Source organism: Balaenoptera acutorostrata, chromosome 4 (assembly GCF_949987535.1).
Source record: "Balaenoptera acutorostrata chromosome 4, mBalAcu1.1, whole genome shotgun sequence".
Taxonomy (NCBI): Eukaryota; Metazoa; Chordata; class Mammalia; order Artiodactyla; family Balaenopteridae; genus Balaenoptera; species Balaenoptera acutorostrata.
The window spans coordinates 73,688,258-73,705,008 of NC_080067.1; the positions used below are offsets into that span (position 1 = coordinate 73,688,258).

The 16,751-nt window shown below is 35.9% G+C and overlaps 1 protein-coding gene across 1 annotated transcript; it reads left to right on the plus strand.

The window, feature by feature from the left end:
• The first annotated feature begins 10,660 nt into the window (after window positions 1-10,660).
• Window positions 10,661-11,673, plus strand: LOC103002289 (transcription elongation factor A protein-like 9). The gene has a single exon (XM_057545760.1). It carries the CDS (start codon window positions 10,930-10,932, stop codon window positions 11,242-11,244), a length of 315 nt encoding a protein of 104 aa, XP_057401743.1. The 5' UTR covers window positions 10,661-10,929; the 3' UTR covers window positions 11,245-11,673.
• Window positions 11,674-16,751: the final 5,078 nt, after the last annotated feature.

The window sequence follows — 16,751 nt, forward strand, 5'->3', positions numbered from 1 at the left end:
AAAGAACAAACAAACAGAGATGAACAATACAGTAACTGAAATGAAAACTACACTAGAAGGAATCAACAGCAGAATAACTGAGGCAGAAGAATGGATAAGTGACCTGGAAGACAGAATGGTGGAATTCACTGCCGCGGAACAGAATAAAGAAAAAAGAATGAAAAGGAATGAAGACAGCCTAAGAGACCTCTGGGACAACATGAAACGCAACAACATTTGCATTATAGGGGTCCCAGAAGGAGAAGAGAGAGAGAAAGGACGCAAGAAAATATTTGAAGAGATTAGAGTCAAAAATTTCCCTAACATGGGAAAGGAAATAGCCACCCAAGTCCAGGAAGCTCAGAGAGTCCAATACAGAATAAACCCAAAGAGAAACATGCCGAGACACATAGTAATCAAACTGGCAAAAATTAAAGACAAAGAAAACTTATTGAAAGCAGCAAGGGAAAAGCAACAAATAATATACAAGGGAACTCCCATAAGGTTAACAGCTGATTTCTCAGCAGAAACTCTACAAGCCAGAAGGGAGTGGCATGATATACTTAAAGTGAGGAAAGGGAAGAAACTACAACCAAGATTACGCTACCCAGCAAGGATCTCATTCAGATTCAATGGAGAAATCAAAAGCTTTACAGACAAGCAAAAGCTAAGAGAATTCAGCACCACCAAACCAGCTCTACAACAAATACTAGGGAACTTCTCTAGGTGGGAAACACAAGAAAAGAAAAGGACCTACAAAAGCAAACCCAAAACAATTAAGAAAATGGTCATAGGAACATACATATTGATAATTACCTTACATATGAATGGATTAAACGCTCCAAAAAAAAGATACAGGCTTGCTGAATGGATACAAAAGCAAGACCCATATATATGCTGTCTACAAGAGAGACACTTCAGACACAGGGACACATACAGACTGAAAGTGAGGGTATGGAAAAAGATATTCCATGCAAATGGAAATCAAAAGAAAGCTGGAGGGCTTCCCTGGTGGCGCAGTGGTTGAGAATCTGCCTGCTAATGCAGGGGACACGGGTTCGAGCCCTGGTCTGGGAAGATCCCACATGCCATGGAGCAACTAGGCCCGTGAGCCACAACTACTGAGCCTGCGCATCTGGAGCCTGCGCTCCGCAACAAGAGAGGCCGCGATGGTGGGAGGCCCGCGCACCGCGATGAAGAGTGGCACCCGCTCGCCACAACTGGAGAAAGCCCTCGCACAGAAACGAAGACCCAACACAGCCAAAAATAAATAAATAAATAAAATAAAAACTGCCAAACTGACTTCCAAAGTGGCTATACTATAAAAAAAAAAAAAAAAAAAAAAAAAGAAAGCTGGAGTAGCAATACTCATATCAGATAAAATAGACTTTAAAATAAAGAATGTTACAAGAGACAAGGAAGGACACTATATAATGATCAAGGGATCAATCCAAGAAGAAGATATAACAATTATAAAAATATATGCACCCAACATAGGAGCACCACAATACATAGGACAACTGCTCACAACTATAAAAGAGGAAATCGACAGTAACACAATAATAGTGGGGGACTTTAACACCTCACTTACACTAATGGACAGATCATCCAAACAAAATTAGTAAGGAAAGAGAAGCTTTAAATGACACAATAGACCAGATAGATTTAATTGATATTTATAGGACATTCCATCCCAAAACAGCAGATTACACTTTCTTCTCAAGTGCACATGGAACATTCTCCAGGATAGATCACATCTTGGGTCACAAATCAAGCCTCAGTGAATTTAAGAAAATTGAAATCATATCAAGCATCTTCTCTGACCACAAAACTAAGAGAATAGAAATCAGTTACAGGTAAAAAAACGTAAAAAACACAAACACATGGAGGCTAAAAAATACATTACTAAATAACCAAGAGATCACTGAAGAAATCAAAGAGGAAATCAAAAAATACCTAGAGACAAATGACAACGAAAACACGACAATCCAAAACCTATGCGATGCAGCAAAAGCTGTTCTAAGAGGGACGTTTATAGCAATAAAATCCTACCTTAAGAAACAACAAACATCTCAAATAAACACCCTAACCTTACACCTAAAGGAACTAGAGAAAGAAGGACAAACAAAACCCAAAGGTACTAGAAGGAAAGATCAGAGCAGAAATAACGATCAGAGCAGGGGCTTCCCTGGTGGCACAGTGGTTGAGAATCTGCCTGCCGATGCAGGGGACATGGGTTCGAGCCCTGGTCTGGGAAGATCCCACATGCCGCGGAGCAACTAGGCCGGTGAGCCACAACTACTGAGCCTGTGCGTCTGGAGCCTCTGCTCCACAACAAGAGAGGCCACGATAGTGACAGGCCCGCACACCGTGATGAAGAGTGGCCCCCGCTTGCCGCAACTGGAGAAAGCCCTCACACAGAAACGAAGACCCAACACAGCCAAAAATAAATAAATAATTATCAAAATATCAAGAACCTCCCACATAAAAAGAAAAAAAAAAGATCAGAGCAGAAATAAATTAAATAGGAACCAACAAGACAAGAGCAAAAATCAATAAAACTAACAGGTGGTTCTTTGAGAAGATAAACAAAATTGATAAACCATTAGCCAGACTCATCAAGAAAAAGAGGGAGAGGACTCAAATCAATAAAATTAGAAATGAAAAAGGAGAAGTTACAACAGACACCACAGAAATACAAAGCATCCTAAGAGACTACTACAAGGAAATCCATGCCAATAAAATGGCAACCTGGAAGATATGGACAAATTCTTAGAAAGGTATAACCTTCCAAGACTGAACCAGGAAGAAATAGAAAATATGAACAGATCAATCACAAGTAATGAAATTGAAACTGTGATTAACAATCTTCCAACAAACAAAAGTCCAGGACCAGATGGCTTCACAGGTGAATTCTATCAAACATTTAGAGAAGAGCTAACACCCATCCTTCTCAAATTCTTCCAAAAAATTGCAGAGGAAGGAACACTACCAAACTCCTTCTATGAGGCCACCATCAATCACCCTGATATAAAAACCAGACAAAGATACTACAGAAAAAGAAAACTACAGACCAATATCACTGATGAATATAGATGCAAAAATCCTCAACAAAATACTGGCAAACAGAACTCAACAACACATTAAAAGGATCATACACCATGATCAAGTGAGATTTATCCCAGGGATGCAAAGATTCTTCAATATATGCAAATCAATCAATGTGATAAACCATATTAACAAATTGAAGGATAAAAATCATATGATCATCTCAATAGATGCAGAAAAAGCTTTAGACAAAATTCATCACCCATTTATGATAAAAACTCTCCAGAAAGTGGGCATAGAGGGAACCTACCTCAACATAATAAAGGCCATATATGACAAACCCACAGCAAACATCATTCTCAGTGGTGAAAATCTGAAAGCATTTCCTCTAAGATCAGGAACAAGACAAGGATGTGCACTCTCACCTCTATCACTCAGCATAGTTTTGGAAGTCCTAGCCACGGCAATCAGGGAAGAAAAAGAAATAAAAGGAATACAAATTGGAAAAGAAGAAGTAAAATTGTCACTATTTGCAGATGACATGATACTATACATAGAGAATCCTAAAGACGTCACCAGAAAACTACTAGAGCTAAACAATGAATTTGGTAAAGTTGCAGCATTCAAAATTAATGCACAGAAATCTCTTGCATTCCTATACACTAATGATGAAATATCTGAAAGAGAAATTAAGGAAACACTCCCATTTACCATTGCAACAAAAAGAATAAAATACCTAGGAATAAACCTACGTAGGGAGACAAAAGACCTGTATGCAGAAAACTATTAGACACTGATGAAAGAAATTAAAGATGATACCAACAGACGGAGAGATATACCGTGTTCTTGGATTGGAAGAATCAATATTGTGAAAATGACTCTACTACCCAAAGCAATCTACAGATTCAATGCAATCCCTATCAAATTACCAAAGGCAAATTTTACGGAACTGGTGCAAAAAATCTTAAAATTTGTATGGAGACACAAAAAACCCCGAATAGCCAAAGTGGTCTGAGGGAAAAAAACGGAGCTGAAGGAATCAGACTCCCTGATTTCAGACTATACTACAAAGCTACAGTAATCAAGGCAATATGGTACTGGCACAAAAACAGAAACATAGATCAATGGAACAGGATTGAAATCACAGAGATAAACCCACACACCTATGGTCAACTAATCTATGACAAAGGAGGCAGGATATACAATGGAGCAAAGACAGTCTCTTCCATAAGTGGTGCTGGGAAAACTAGACAGCTACATGTAAAAGAGTGAAATTGGAACAGTCCCTAACACCATACACAAAAATAAACTCAAAATGGATTCAAGACCTAAATGTAAGACCAGACACTATAAAACTCTTAGAGGAAAACATAGGAAGAACACTCTTTGACATAAATCACAGCAAGATCTTTTTTGATCTACCTTGTAGAGTAATGGAAATAAAAACAAAAATAAACAAATGGGACCTAATGAAACTTCAAAGCTTTTGTATAGCAAAGGAAACCATAAACAAGACAAAAAGACAACCCTCAGAATGGGAGAAAATATTTGCAAATGAATCAATGGACAAGGGATTAATCTCCAAAATATATAAACAGTGCATGCATCTCCATATTAAAAAAACAAACAACCCAGTCCAGAAATGGGCAGAAGACCGAAATACACATTTCTCCAAATAAGACATACAGATGGCCAAGAAGCACATGAAAAGCTGCTCAACATCACTAATTATTAGAGAAATGCAAATCAAAACTACGATGAGTTTTCACGTCACACCAATTAGAATGGGCATCATCAGAAAATCTACAGAGAACAAATGCTGGAGTGGGTGTGGAGAAAAGGGAACCGTTTTGCACTGTTTGTGGGAATGTAAATTTATACAGCCACTATGGAGAACAGTATGGAGGTTCCTTAAAAAACTAAAAATAGAATTACCTTATGACCCAGCAGTCCCACTAGTGGGCATATACCCAGAGAAAACCATAATTCAAAAAGACACATGCACCCCAATGTTCATCGCAGCACTATTTACAATAGCCAGGTCATGGAAGCAACCTAAATGCCCATCGACAGACGAATGCATAAAGAAGAAGTGGTACATATATACAATGGAATATTACTCAGCCATAAAAAGGAACGAAATTGGGTCATTTGTAGAGACGTGGATGGATCTAGAGACTGTCATACAGAGTGAAGTTATTCAGAAAGAGAAAAACAAATACCGTATATTAATGCATATATGTGGAACATAGAAAAATGGTGGAGATGAACCGGTTTGCAGGGCAGAAGTTGAGACACAGATGTAGAGAACAAACATACGGACACCAAGGGGGGAAAGTGGCGGGGGCTGGGGGTGGTGGTGTGATGAATTGGGCGATTGGGATTGACATGTATACACTGATGTGTATAAAATTCATAACTAATAAGGACCTGCTGTATAAAAAAATAAAATAAAATTTTTAAGAAAAAGGATTACAAATTGGAAAAGAAGTAAAACTATCACTGTTTGCAGATGATATGATACTGTACATAGAGAATCCTAAAGATGCCACCAGAAAACTACTAGAGAATGAATGAATTTGGTAAAGTTGCAGGATACAAAATTAATGCACAGAAATCTCTTGCATTCTTATACACTAATGACAAAAAATCTAAAAGAGAAATTAAGGAAACACTCCCATTTACCATTGCAACAAGAAGAATAAAATACCTAGGAATAAACCTACCTAGGGAGACAAAAGACCTGTATGCAGAAAACTATAAGACACTGATGAAAGAAATTAAAGATGATAGCAACAGATGGAGAGATATACCATGTTCTTGGATTGGAAGAATCAATATAATGAAAATGACTATACTACCCAAAGCAATCTACAGATTCAATGCAATCCCTATCAAATTACCAATGTCATTTTTTACAGAGCTAGAACAAAAAAATCTTAAAATTTGTATGGAGACACAAAAGACCCAGAATAGCCAAAGCAGTCTTGAGGGAAAAAAGATAGAGCTGGAGGAATCAGACTCCCTGACTTCAGACTATACTACAAAGCTACAGTAATAAAGACAATATGGTACTGGCACAAAAACAGAAATATAGATCAATGGAAGAGGATAGAATGCCCAGGGATAAACCCACACACCTATGGTCAACTAATCTATGACAAAGGAGGCAAGGATATACAATGGAGAAAAGACAGTCTGTTCAATAAGTGGTGCTGGGAAAACTGGACAGCTACCTGTAAAAGAATGAAATTAGAATGCTCCCTAACACCACACACAAAAAATAAACTGAAAATGGATTAGAGACCTAAATGTAAAACCAGACACTAAAACTCTTAGAGGAAAACAGAGGAAGAACACTCTTTGACATAAATCACAGCAAGATCTTTTTTGATCCACCTCCTAGAGTAAGGGAAATAAAAACAAAAATAAACAAATGGGACCTAATGAAACTTCAAAGCTTTTGCAAAGCAAAGTAAACTATAAACATGATGAAAAGACAACCCTCAGAATGGGAGAAAATATTTGCAAACGAATCAATGGACAAAGGATTAATCTCCAAAATATACAAACAGCTCAGGCAGCTCCATATTAAAGACACATGCATCCCAATGTTCATCGCAGCACTATTTACAATAGCCAAGACATGGAAGCAACCTAAATGCCCATCGACAGATACATGGATAAAGAAGATGTGGTACATATACACAATGGAATATTACTCAGCCATAAAAAGGAACGAAATTGGACCATTTGTTGAGACGTGGATGGATCTAGAGACTGTCATACAGAGTGAAGTAAGTCAGAAAAAGAAAAACAAATATCATATATTAACACATATATGTGGAACCTAGAAAAATGGTACAGATGAACCGGTCTGCAGGGCAAAAATTGAGACACAGATGTACAGAACAAACGTATGGATACCAAGCGGGGGAAGTGGTGACGTTGGGGGGGTGTGATGAATAGGGAGATTGGGACTGACATATATACACTAATATCTATAAAATGGATAACTAATAAGAACCTGCTGTATATATAAAAAAAAAATTCAAGAAAAATAAAAGAAATATACACCCTAAAAAAAAAAAAAAAAAGAAAGAAAGGAAATTCCAAGGAAAGGAAAGACATTGGCACAGAAGTGGATTCCTTCCTTTTGACAAAATTTCATATCTAAATTCAATGATAAAAGGAAGAATTTACAGCACAACATATTTTCATAAATTCACTGTCTTATTTAAGAATGACATTAAGATTAGCATAATTCTAACGTATATCCTGAAAATATCTATCTGTGATTTCTGTTGTGTATGTTTGTGTTACGGTCTCTTAAATGCGTCATATAAGTTTGCTTGTTTTCCAGTTATTCAATATTTTTAAATGAGATATATCATGGCATTAATCTTAATCTTCAACTATAGCTTTGGTTATAGTAACCTGATGTCATTTGTGGTGGGGGGATGATATTAAGAATTGTATTGTATCTTGCTATGTAGTTCATTTGGATGTGATTAGAAATATAATGGAAAATAATTACCACTTTCCTATCCTTCTTGATAGCTGGGATGCAGTTTCAGGGGCTGATTTCAGAACATTGGTCAGAGCAATGAGATTAAGAACATTTTTATACATTTGCATACCTCGGATACAACAGGGCAATCATCATTTCCCTATACCAATGAATATATACTCAAAAGTGACTGGCAAAGTGATGCAGTAGCCAACTATAATCGTTCTGTAAGTACCCATTAAAGTCTTCAAAAAGCTTTACCTTAATAAACATCCTTTTAAAAAATCAAACATATTGCCCTCAAGAAAACATATAGATCATTTCATCTAAAATTCCTAACTCCCTTTATATATGGACAAAGACTTCTACTTATTAAGAATAAAAATTTAGGGGCTTCCCTGGTGGCGCAGTGGTTGAGAATCTGCCTGCTAATGCAGGGGACATGGGTTCGAGCCCCAGTCTGGGAGGATCCCACGTGCCGCAGAGCGGCTGGGCCCGTGAGCCACAACTGCTGGGCCTGCGCGTCTGGAGCCTGTGCTCCGCAACGGGAGAGGCCGCGACGGTGAGAGGCCCGCGCACCACGATGAAGGGTGGCCCCCGCTTGCCACAACTGGAGAAGGCCCTCGCACAGAAACGAAGACCCAACACAGCCAAAAATAAATATTAAAAAAAAAAAAAAAAAAAAAAGCTTAAAAAAAAAAAATTTACATAATAAAAACTTAAAAAATGCAGTAATTTAATTTTTTTGGAAAAAATACCCATTTGTGTGTAGAAGAAAAGAGAAGTATGTATACAGACATATGCATAGTAGTTTCAGAGTTATGATTGTTCTTTTTGCTAATTTTGTTTTCTAATATTTCTCTACTAAGCATGTATGGTTTAGAAAAAGATACAAACAATCTGTAAAAACACATCATTATTTTGTCCTCACAATGCTAAGGTGAAGCAAGAGCCTTAGCAGAGATCATAGATTTAAATATTACATGTAACATGCCTTATGGGTCCAATATATACTGATGGCAGGGGTGGTAATAGAGGTAAAAAGACCAACCTGAGAGCATTAAGATACTGTGAGGGAGACCCAAATTTGATTGACCATTCTTCCCACTCACAGATTCTTTTTTCCTTTCTAAACTATCTACTTTCTGTTTGTACTTGTTACAGGAGCTATATACAGTTGTTCTAGATGGTTTTGGAAATCTCTCCTAGTTCTCATAAATTGTACTTTCAAACTTTCATATATTATATTGATGCTTTTCTTTATGATAATCATGATGGCGATAAATGTAATAATATAATTAACATTTCTGTGTACTTACTATGTGTCAGAAACAATTCTAAATATTTGAATATAACTTATTCAGTCTCTGCCTCAAAACTTGAGTTAGGCACTATTATTTTGCCAACATCACAAATGAGGCAAAATCCTATGATTAAGTAATCTGCCTAAAGCCATACTACTGTTAAGTGGAAAATGATAATCCATTCTAAATTGTGAAAAAATAGCCTTTTTTTGTTCTTTATTGCTATTCTTAAGTTCTAAATGAATCTAGACACATGTGAAGCTTGCTTTACCTGGCTCTTCTAGAATTGGAGACTCAGTGTTAAAAACAATCATCCAATATTTCAATATTCCTCAGTGTTGTTTGTAGTAGATTCCAAAATCTATTGATCAGATTGTAAAATCAATGGGATAGGAAGTGAGAAAGGAACACTTTCTTAGTTCTTTCATATTCAATAAGATTAATATTATTTATAAAGAGTAATATGCTTTTTCTTTCTTATTTTACACCATCTGTCTCTGGCTTGGAAGGGGGTTAGAATTGTCATAGTCTTGATACAAAGGAAAAAGTTGTTAAAAGTCATGTTTGACATTGAAAATAATATCACAGAAAGATAATGAGATTGACAGGGAGAGAAAATTACTTCCTAGGCATGGTTGTAGGATTGATCATTGGCAAGCTGGAACGGAAAGGAGAAGGGGGAAAGTAGAGGGAAAGCAGGTGATCAGATATTTGTTACAACTTCTTAGAGAGTAGAAGCATGTTAAGGGAGTGACATAAATAACAAAGGTTTCTGAGCTGCTTTTTCTTTGAGATTCTGGAAAGAAATTGAATTCCAGGCTCCCTCCCACACAGCAAAGTAAACTTGACTCTTTCCCTTGAAAAAGTTGTGCATCCTACAACATTTTATTTATCTACACACATGCACACATGGATTTTTGATCATTGTATATTATAGACATTGACTGCTTTTTACTTTAATCAATTAATGTAAGTAGTATTTAAAATTTAATAAAGCTGTTGATATTAATTTTAATAGCAGCATTATTTTATTCAAAAATGATGAAGAATTAGGCCTTTTCTCACCTTCTGAGATGGTCCACACTCTGTCTATAGAGTGTGTTTCTCTCTAAATAAATCCATTTCTTACCTATCAAAAGAAAAAAAAAACGATGAAGAATTAGAAATGCATAATTTGATGGCTAATAGAATGACCTAATTAACTAAGGATCTGGAACACTTACTTCCCATGGCTTAAAAATCACCTTGTCTGAGAAGAAAATAACTCAAGAATATGTTGCCTAAATGTCTAACTCAGTCATATAACTCTTTTCATTTTTACATGCACATACTTGACAATTAATTGTTTTGGGAGAATGGAAATCTATCACATGTCCAGCACTATGATCTCCATTTATTATCTTCTGTGGGAATCTCTCTGTAGATTTTCTGCAAATTGTTTCAGTTTGGATATTAACAGAAACATAAATGAGAAGAAAAATATCATCCAAAATTTTCCATTCCTGGGACTTCTGTGGTGGTGCTGTGGATAAGACTCTGTGCTCCCAATGCAGGGGGCCTAGGTTCAATCCTTGGTCAGGGAACTAGATCCCACACACATGCCGCAACTAAGAGCTCACATGCCACGACTAAGGAGCCCACGTGCCGCAACTAAGAAGCCAGCGAGCCGCAACTTAAGAGCCCTGGAACCACAACTAAGGAGTCCTGGAGCCACAACTAAGGAGCTGGATCTGCAACTAAGACCTGGTACAACCAAATAAATAAATAAATATTTTTTAAAAACACAAAATTGACCAGGAGTCGACGTGTGCAGAAGTCCTGCTAGTCTGGTCCTTGTTCCCGTCTGGGTACCAGTTTGCTTCAGCAGCGCAGCCGGTGGGGCCCGAGGCTAGGAGAAGGAGAAGGAGTCAGCTTGCCGGAATTTTGCAGGTCTGCAGGTCTGCAGGTCTGTTGTTCGTAGCAGTACGCAGGGCTAGAAAAGGCGAGGAAGAAACTGACCGGATCAGTACGGAAGTAGTTGTTTTCAAAGAAGAATAAGCAGAAAAAAAGAAAGGAAGAGGGAACGGAAGGAAGAGAGACAGATACAAGATGAAACCCTGTCAAAAGATTGAAGGAAAACCAGAAAATGAGAGTGAACCAAAACTTGAGGAAGAGCCAAAGCCTGAGGAAAAGCCAGAGGAGGAGGAAGAGCCAGAGGGGGAGGAAAAAACAGAAGGAACTTTTAGAGAAAGGCTGATTCAGTCTCTCCAGGAATTTAAAGAAGATATACACAACAGGCATTTAAGCAAGGAAGATATGTTTAGAGAAGTGAATGAATTAGACGAGATAAGGAGAGTAAGAAACAAACTTATAGTGATGCGTTGGAAGGTTAATCAAAACCATCCTTACCCCTATTTAATGTAGTTTACCTTGATTTTTATTTTTCCTGATGTTAACATTACTTTCTTTTGATTTGCGTTTTCCCAATACACCTTTGTCCATCTTTCTACTTTTAACTTGTTGCTATTAGTGGTTTTAGATGCATCTCATTGTTTATTTTACTTCAAACCAATCTACAAGTCTTTGCCTTTTAATAAGAGAACTTTACTCATTTGTACAAAAAGAGGTTCCTGACAGGATATAAAATTAAAAAAAAAGTTGCTAAGTAATATGTGAATATCATATTTTTGAAAGGGAAGAGTACATTTGTATATTACATATATGCACAGAAGAACATGTGAAGGATGAAAGACAAAAAGTACAGTCAGTGGTAGGATTATGAGTGATTTTTTTATTCAGCTTATTTGTATTTTTCCTTATTCCTAGAATGTACACACATTATTGTTAAAAATAATAAAAGGTTTATTTAAAAAAAGGAAAAAAAAAAAAAAACACAAAATTTTCCATTCCTCCACTGTCCCCACCCAAAAAAACTTTGTATTGTTCATCTCACCTCTGCTTCTTGTTTTGTTCACATATACATTGTTATTAAATTGTTTCATGTAATGAAGTTATAATTATGTTTTTGCTTTTGTCATTTTTATTATTTAATATGTATTTCATAACTCATTCCCTTTGTATATAAAAATTAATGTAAAGTTCATAAATGCATATTCATATATAAAAATGCAACATATTTTTAGGAAAACTTTCACAAAGCTGTAATTTGAAGATGATTAATTAACAGTACCAGAAAAAATATTGATCAGTATTTTGCATAGAAGCAATTTTTGGACACTCTTTAATCAAACTAAAAAAGCAGTTTGCAAGTAATTGTAGAAAAAAACAATTGATATTGCTTCAAATTTCTAGATGGGCTATCACTTTCTCATATTTTAAGCAAATAGAGAAAACACAAAGGGAAACACTAAAATGTTCACATATATAAAGCAAATTTTAACACACTTAAAATCACTGCCCATTCCTGGATATGAATCAAGAACAACTGGTAATTTCCACTACCTGTATCTCCTTACCTTTGTCTTTGAAGAGTCTTCCTGACTCTCTCTTGAGAAGTTAAGAGTATTTTAAAAGAAATCATAAAAGTTGGACTTCTTTATGAGTTACTGTATCAATACCAACATAAATAGGCATGAAAATCATAAATGAATTGTTTTATTTTAAGGATGAAAATAGCATATCTAAGTTATTGCCTTTACTCTTTTGGGTGCTATAAGTGGTGCCTCCCTTCTATTATTAATAGCACATTTGTAGAGTCAGTAGCAGGTCTTACTGTACAGAAATTTCTGCTGGATTCCAAGAATAGATATTTTATTTTATAAACAATCTACCCTGAAGCCACCTGGGCTAGTGATCATTCTTTGCACAGGCCTCATGCTTACTCTGTTGAGCTTCTCTTCTCTTTATTTTCCTCCTGCATCTATCTTTACTGATGCAATTCTAACTTAATATCCAATGAATGTCTCAACATGACTTCAATGACTCCTTTCTTAGTTCCTCTCCACTCACTAACCTGTAAACTCTTTTAAGACATGGGCCATAGTCCCTGGAACATAAAATTGCACTTTGAACATAAGAGAAAAACAGAGAGAATTTACTGATTTGAATCAATAGAAATATGTATAAGTGGTTTTAAGACATGGCATTTTATGAAGTATGAAGTTTTCTACTCAAGAATTAAATTGAATGTACATTTACTCTGTGTGAAGATTGTGAAAAATAACAGAATCTTAGCTTACGCATGGCTCTTAAAAATTGCAAGATTATCTCACAAATTTATGAGATAGATAGGGCAAACGTTATCTCCATTTTATAGGTGAATACACCAAGGCTGAGGAACGCTAAATTAATTCCTGGGGTGTTACAGCTGTGAGGGAAGAACCTCAATTTTTTGACTAGAGTCCTTTCTTTTTCCATAATATCACTGAAATGTAGGGAAGGGGAATGTGAATCTTTTGTCAGTATTCTGACCTACTGACACAAATAAATGCTAATAATTAGCATAGATATTAAACAATCTTCCTGAAGCCCATTCCAAGGCTGTTGGAAGGAAGATATTTACATTTGTCAGAGGGCTATTCTGGATGTTCAGCCCTTTTTCTTCCTTTGTTGCTAACAGAACAGCTCACAAGAAACCTAATCTAACCTTTATCATTTCAAAAGAAAGCATATTAATTAAAACTATTGTAGAAATTTGGAGTGAGGACAATAGGATGGGTGGATTACTTATGATCCTTAAAATCAAAAGAAGGAAAGGCTAAGTCTATAGCAATACGGCGCTCTGCTCCCGAAGGAGGCTGGGATTCCTGGGGTGCACCACAGCTCTCCCAGTGGACAGGGCAGGGGGTGCACTGTGCAGATGCCACTTTCAGGTTCCACCCGTATTGACTCCCCTGCGGGTTAGGGATGGAAGAAGAATGGAAGGTGGCAAATCTCAGGAGACTAAAATGAAAGGAGGGTGTGATTCGGCCTTTTGCCTGATTATAACTAGGGGTTCTGACTTCTCACTCCACACTCATTAAAGGGCTTCTCCTGCTCTCAGCTTCAGAGCAAACAGAGGACCCTGAGGGAACAGTACCTTTGGAACGCTCCTGATTACAGATCTGAGGTCCTAGGCCTCATCCCAGAGGGACCATCCATTGAGTATTAGGGACCCTTTTGAAATGAGAAATTACCTTGAAACACCCTTTCAATGCCTTATTATTTCAGATTATAAGCCTGGAAAAGAGATGAAAGAAAAACATCAGCTGTGCCCCTGAAAAAGTACCATTTAATCCCTGATTTCCAAAGGGAGAATCAGGAATTAGATAGAATGCTCCCTTTGAATTAGAAGAATTGGGCTCAGCATTGTAAATATGTTTCCTCAACTGTTTTACTGTCCCTAGAGTTATACTTAAAAGGATTGACAAGAGAGGGAATGATGCTATTACTTCAACAGGCATAAAATCTATTTCCTGTATGAAGGGAAGAAGAAAGAGACTTCATGAGCCTTGCTACTTTAGGCTTTAGGCTTTTTAGCAGCAGTAGCAAGATTAGAAGAGAGATTTATTTCCCTTTCAATTTATCTTCCTTTCGTTTAAGAAGCATATTAATATTTTTCACTGTGTGTGGTCTACCTTTTCCATCCCACTCTCTTTATCCCAAATTTCTACAATAGTTTTCAATTTATACAGTTGCCTTTTTTTGAAATGGTGGAGGATGAATTAGGTCTTTTGTGAATAATCTCTTTTAGCAATGATGGGATTAAGAAAGCTTGGACCCCAGAATAGCCTTCTGATGAATGTAAGCAAAGATCTAAGACAACCCCCATACTCCCAGGCCTCTAGCTCCGAGGCCTATAATAGTCTGTAACAGACTGCAGACTGTAAATATATTTACTGGTCCCAAACATCATCATTGTGTAATATAGAAGAAAAAGAATTGGGTCTAAAGTCAGTGCCAGGGTTTACTTTGGGCCTCAGCTACTTGTTACAATGTGATCTATAAAACACTAAAGCCAGGTTTCTCATCTGTAAAATGGGAATCAAGATGTTTCTAATAACCTGTACTTATGACATGCATTTTCAAGGGTTATTTAGAGTGAGTGAGGTTCAGAGGTAGTTGTCTCCAAGAAAAAAAAAAAAAATCCCTGTAAGGAAACTAAGTAAAATCCAGATTATCCATTACTGGTAACCTGTGTAACAGTGGGTTATTGGCCTGATATGCAAGTTTCAAATTATTTCTCTTGATACTAATCTTCTCCTTAGGGATAGATATATGGCTTCTATAGGACCTCAGGGAAAATCTGCTCACAATTTGTATGTGCAGACACCCAAATATTTTCATAATCTACCATGGTATGACTGAGACCAATCTGGAACATTTAACTGAGACTTTATTCATTTCAGGGGGGGAGGAGGTTACAATGTGAAAGATAAGGAGAATGTTACAAAACTAGACAATATCTTATGGGATATAGCTTGCTGCTCTTTAGGCTCGCATTGCTTATCTCACCCTGGTTTCTGCCATACTTTTGTGTGGTGAGACTATCTTAACACCATTCCAGAATTCATTCCTAATCATCAGTTTTCCTTGAGATCCCAAACCAGATTCCTGACAGTATTGCTTGAGCACCTAGATCCAGCCATATCTGAAGCACAAACTTTTTAATTATGAATGCTAATTATTCCCTTGCTTTGATTAAGCATGTTTCAGTTATTTTCTCTCATTTATAGCTATGTTAGTTTGAGCCCATATTTCATCTTTATATCTTCTGCAGAGCCTGACACAGACTATATCTGTTGAATGAGTGCCTCAATTATTAATCATACCACTATTTGGAAGTTAAAATACATATATTTTTCTATAACAAAATTTATGACAGAAATAAATACCAAAAACTTGTTTTTGTCTGTTTATTCACTGAAAAATTTTCTAAAATAAGGCCAAAAAAGTAGGATTAAATTTTTTGTCATTTATTTATTTACTAAATATAAATTCATTACAAAATTGACTTTTACATTAATTAGAAATATTTTAAATCATAAATCAACATCATTTAAAATATTAAGTGTTAAGTTATATCGTACATTTATAGAGTATCCAATGTTAAGAATCATAACTGGATGTCTGGTTATGTTCATGTAACAAAAAATGTAGCTAAAAATATGACAAATATGTTAAGAAATATACCATATATTTGTAGCTTGTAAACCAAATAAAATTATTAAAAATTTAATTTAAATTTTTATTATTTTGATTTATTAAAATTTTTTTTAAATGGTGCATTTAATATTAACCTTATGTGAATCTTTTGGTAAACCGAAACAAATGTAAATTGCATACCTTGACTTTACAGGCAAGAGGTAAATTTATCAAAAAATTATCATAGGTGTATTAACTCTATATTTAGTAGGCCAGTTGTTGATCTGTCACACTTTAAAAAAATGTTCCTGTTTTCTTGAAATAGGTCAGAGTAATTCTTTTCATTGATCACATAGCTTCTTTTCTTCAAAATTTTCAAAATTATAGTTTAGCATCACTGCAGTATTAAACAATCCCATTCATTAAATGTCACCTGCATAAGTAAGGTTTTCCAATTGCCCTTATTTTCCAGATGCTAGTGAGATACAAGTATGATTTGTTTTCAGATGATTAGAGGACACTGGAAATGTGATCAAATTTTAAAAACTGATACTGGATTCTAATTTTTATGGGAGGTTAGGTAAGAGAATGCTGTACACCCAAAACACTTGACCTTTTAGGCCAGTTAACATCTGAAAGCCTCATTAATGTATCCTGGATAAAGGAAAGAACCATTGAACCCTAAATGCTGAAAATATTAGTCTGGCCACGTATACCATACAAAAGAGGTGTACATCAAAAGATTATGGTTAAAACCTAGAAGAAGAAAATCCATTATTCGAAAATATTATGCACAATATAAAAATATTCATTGCAATCACATAAGTGCTATTTAATTTTTATTTCTC

What these genes read in the sequence shown, in the direction of transcription:
- LOC103002289 (XM_057545760.1), top strand. Translation starts at nt 10,930, where the DNA reads ATGAAACCCTGTCAAAAGATTGAAGGAAAACCAGAAAATGAGAGTGAA.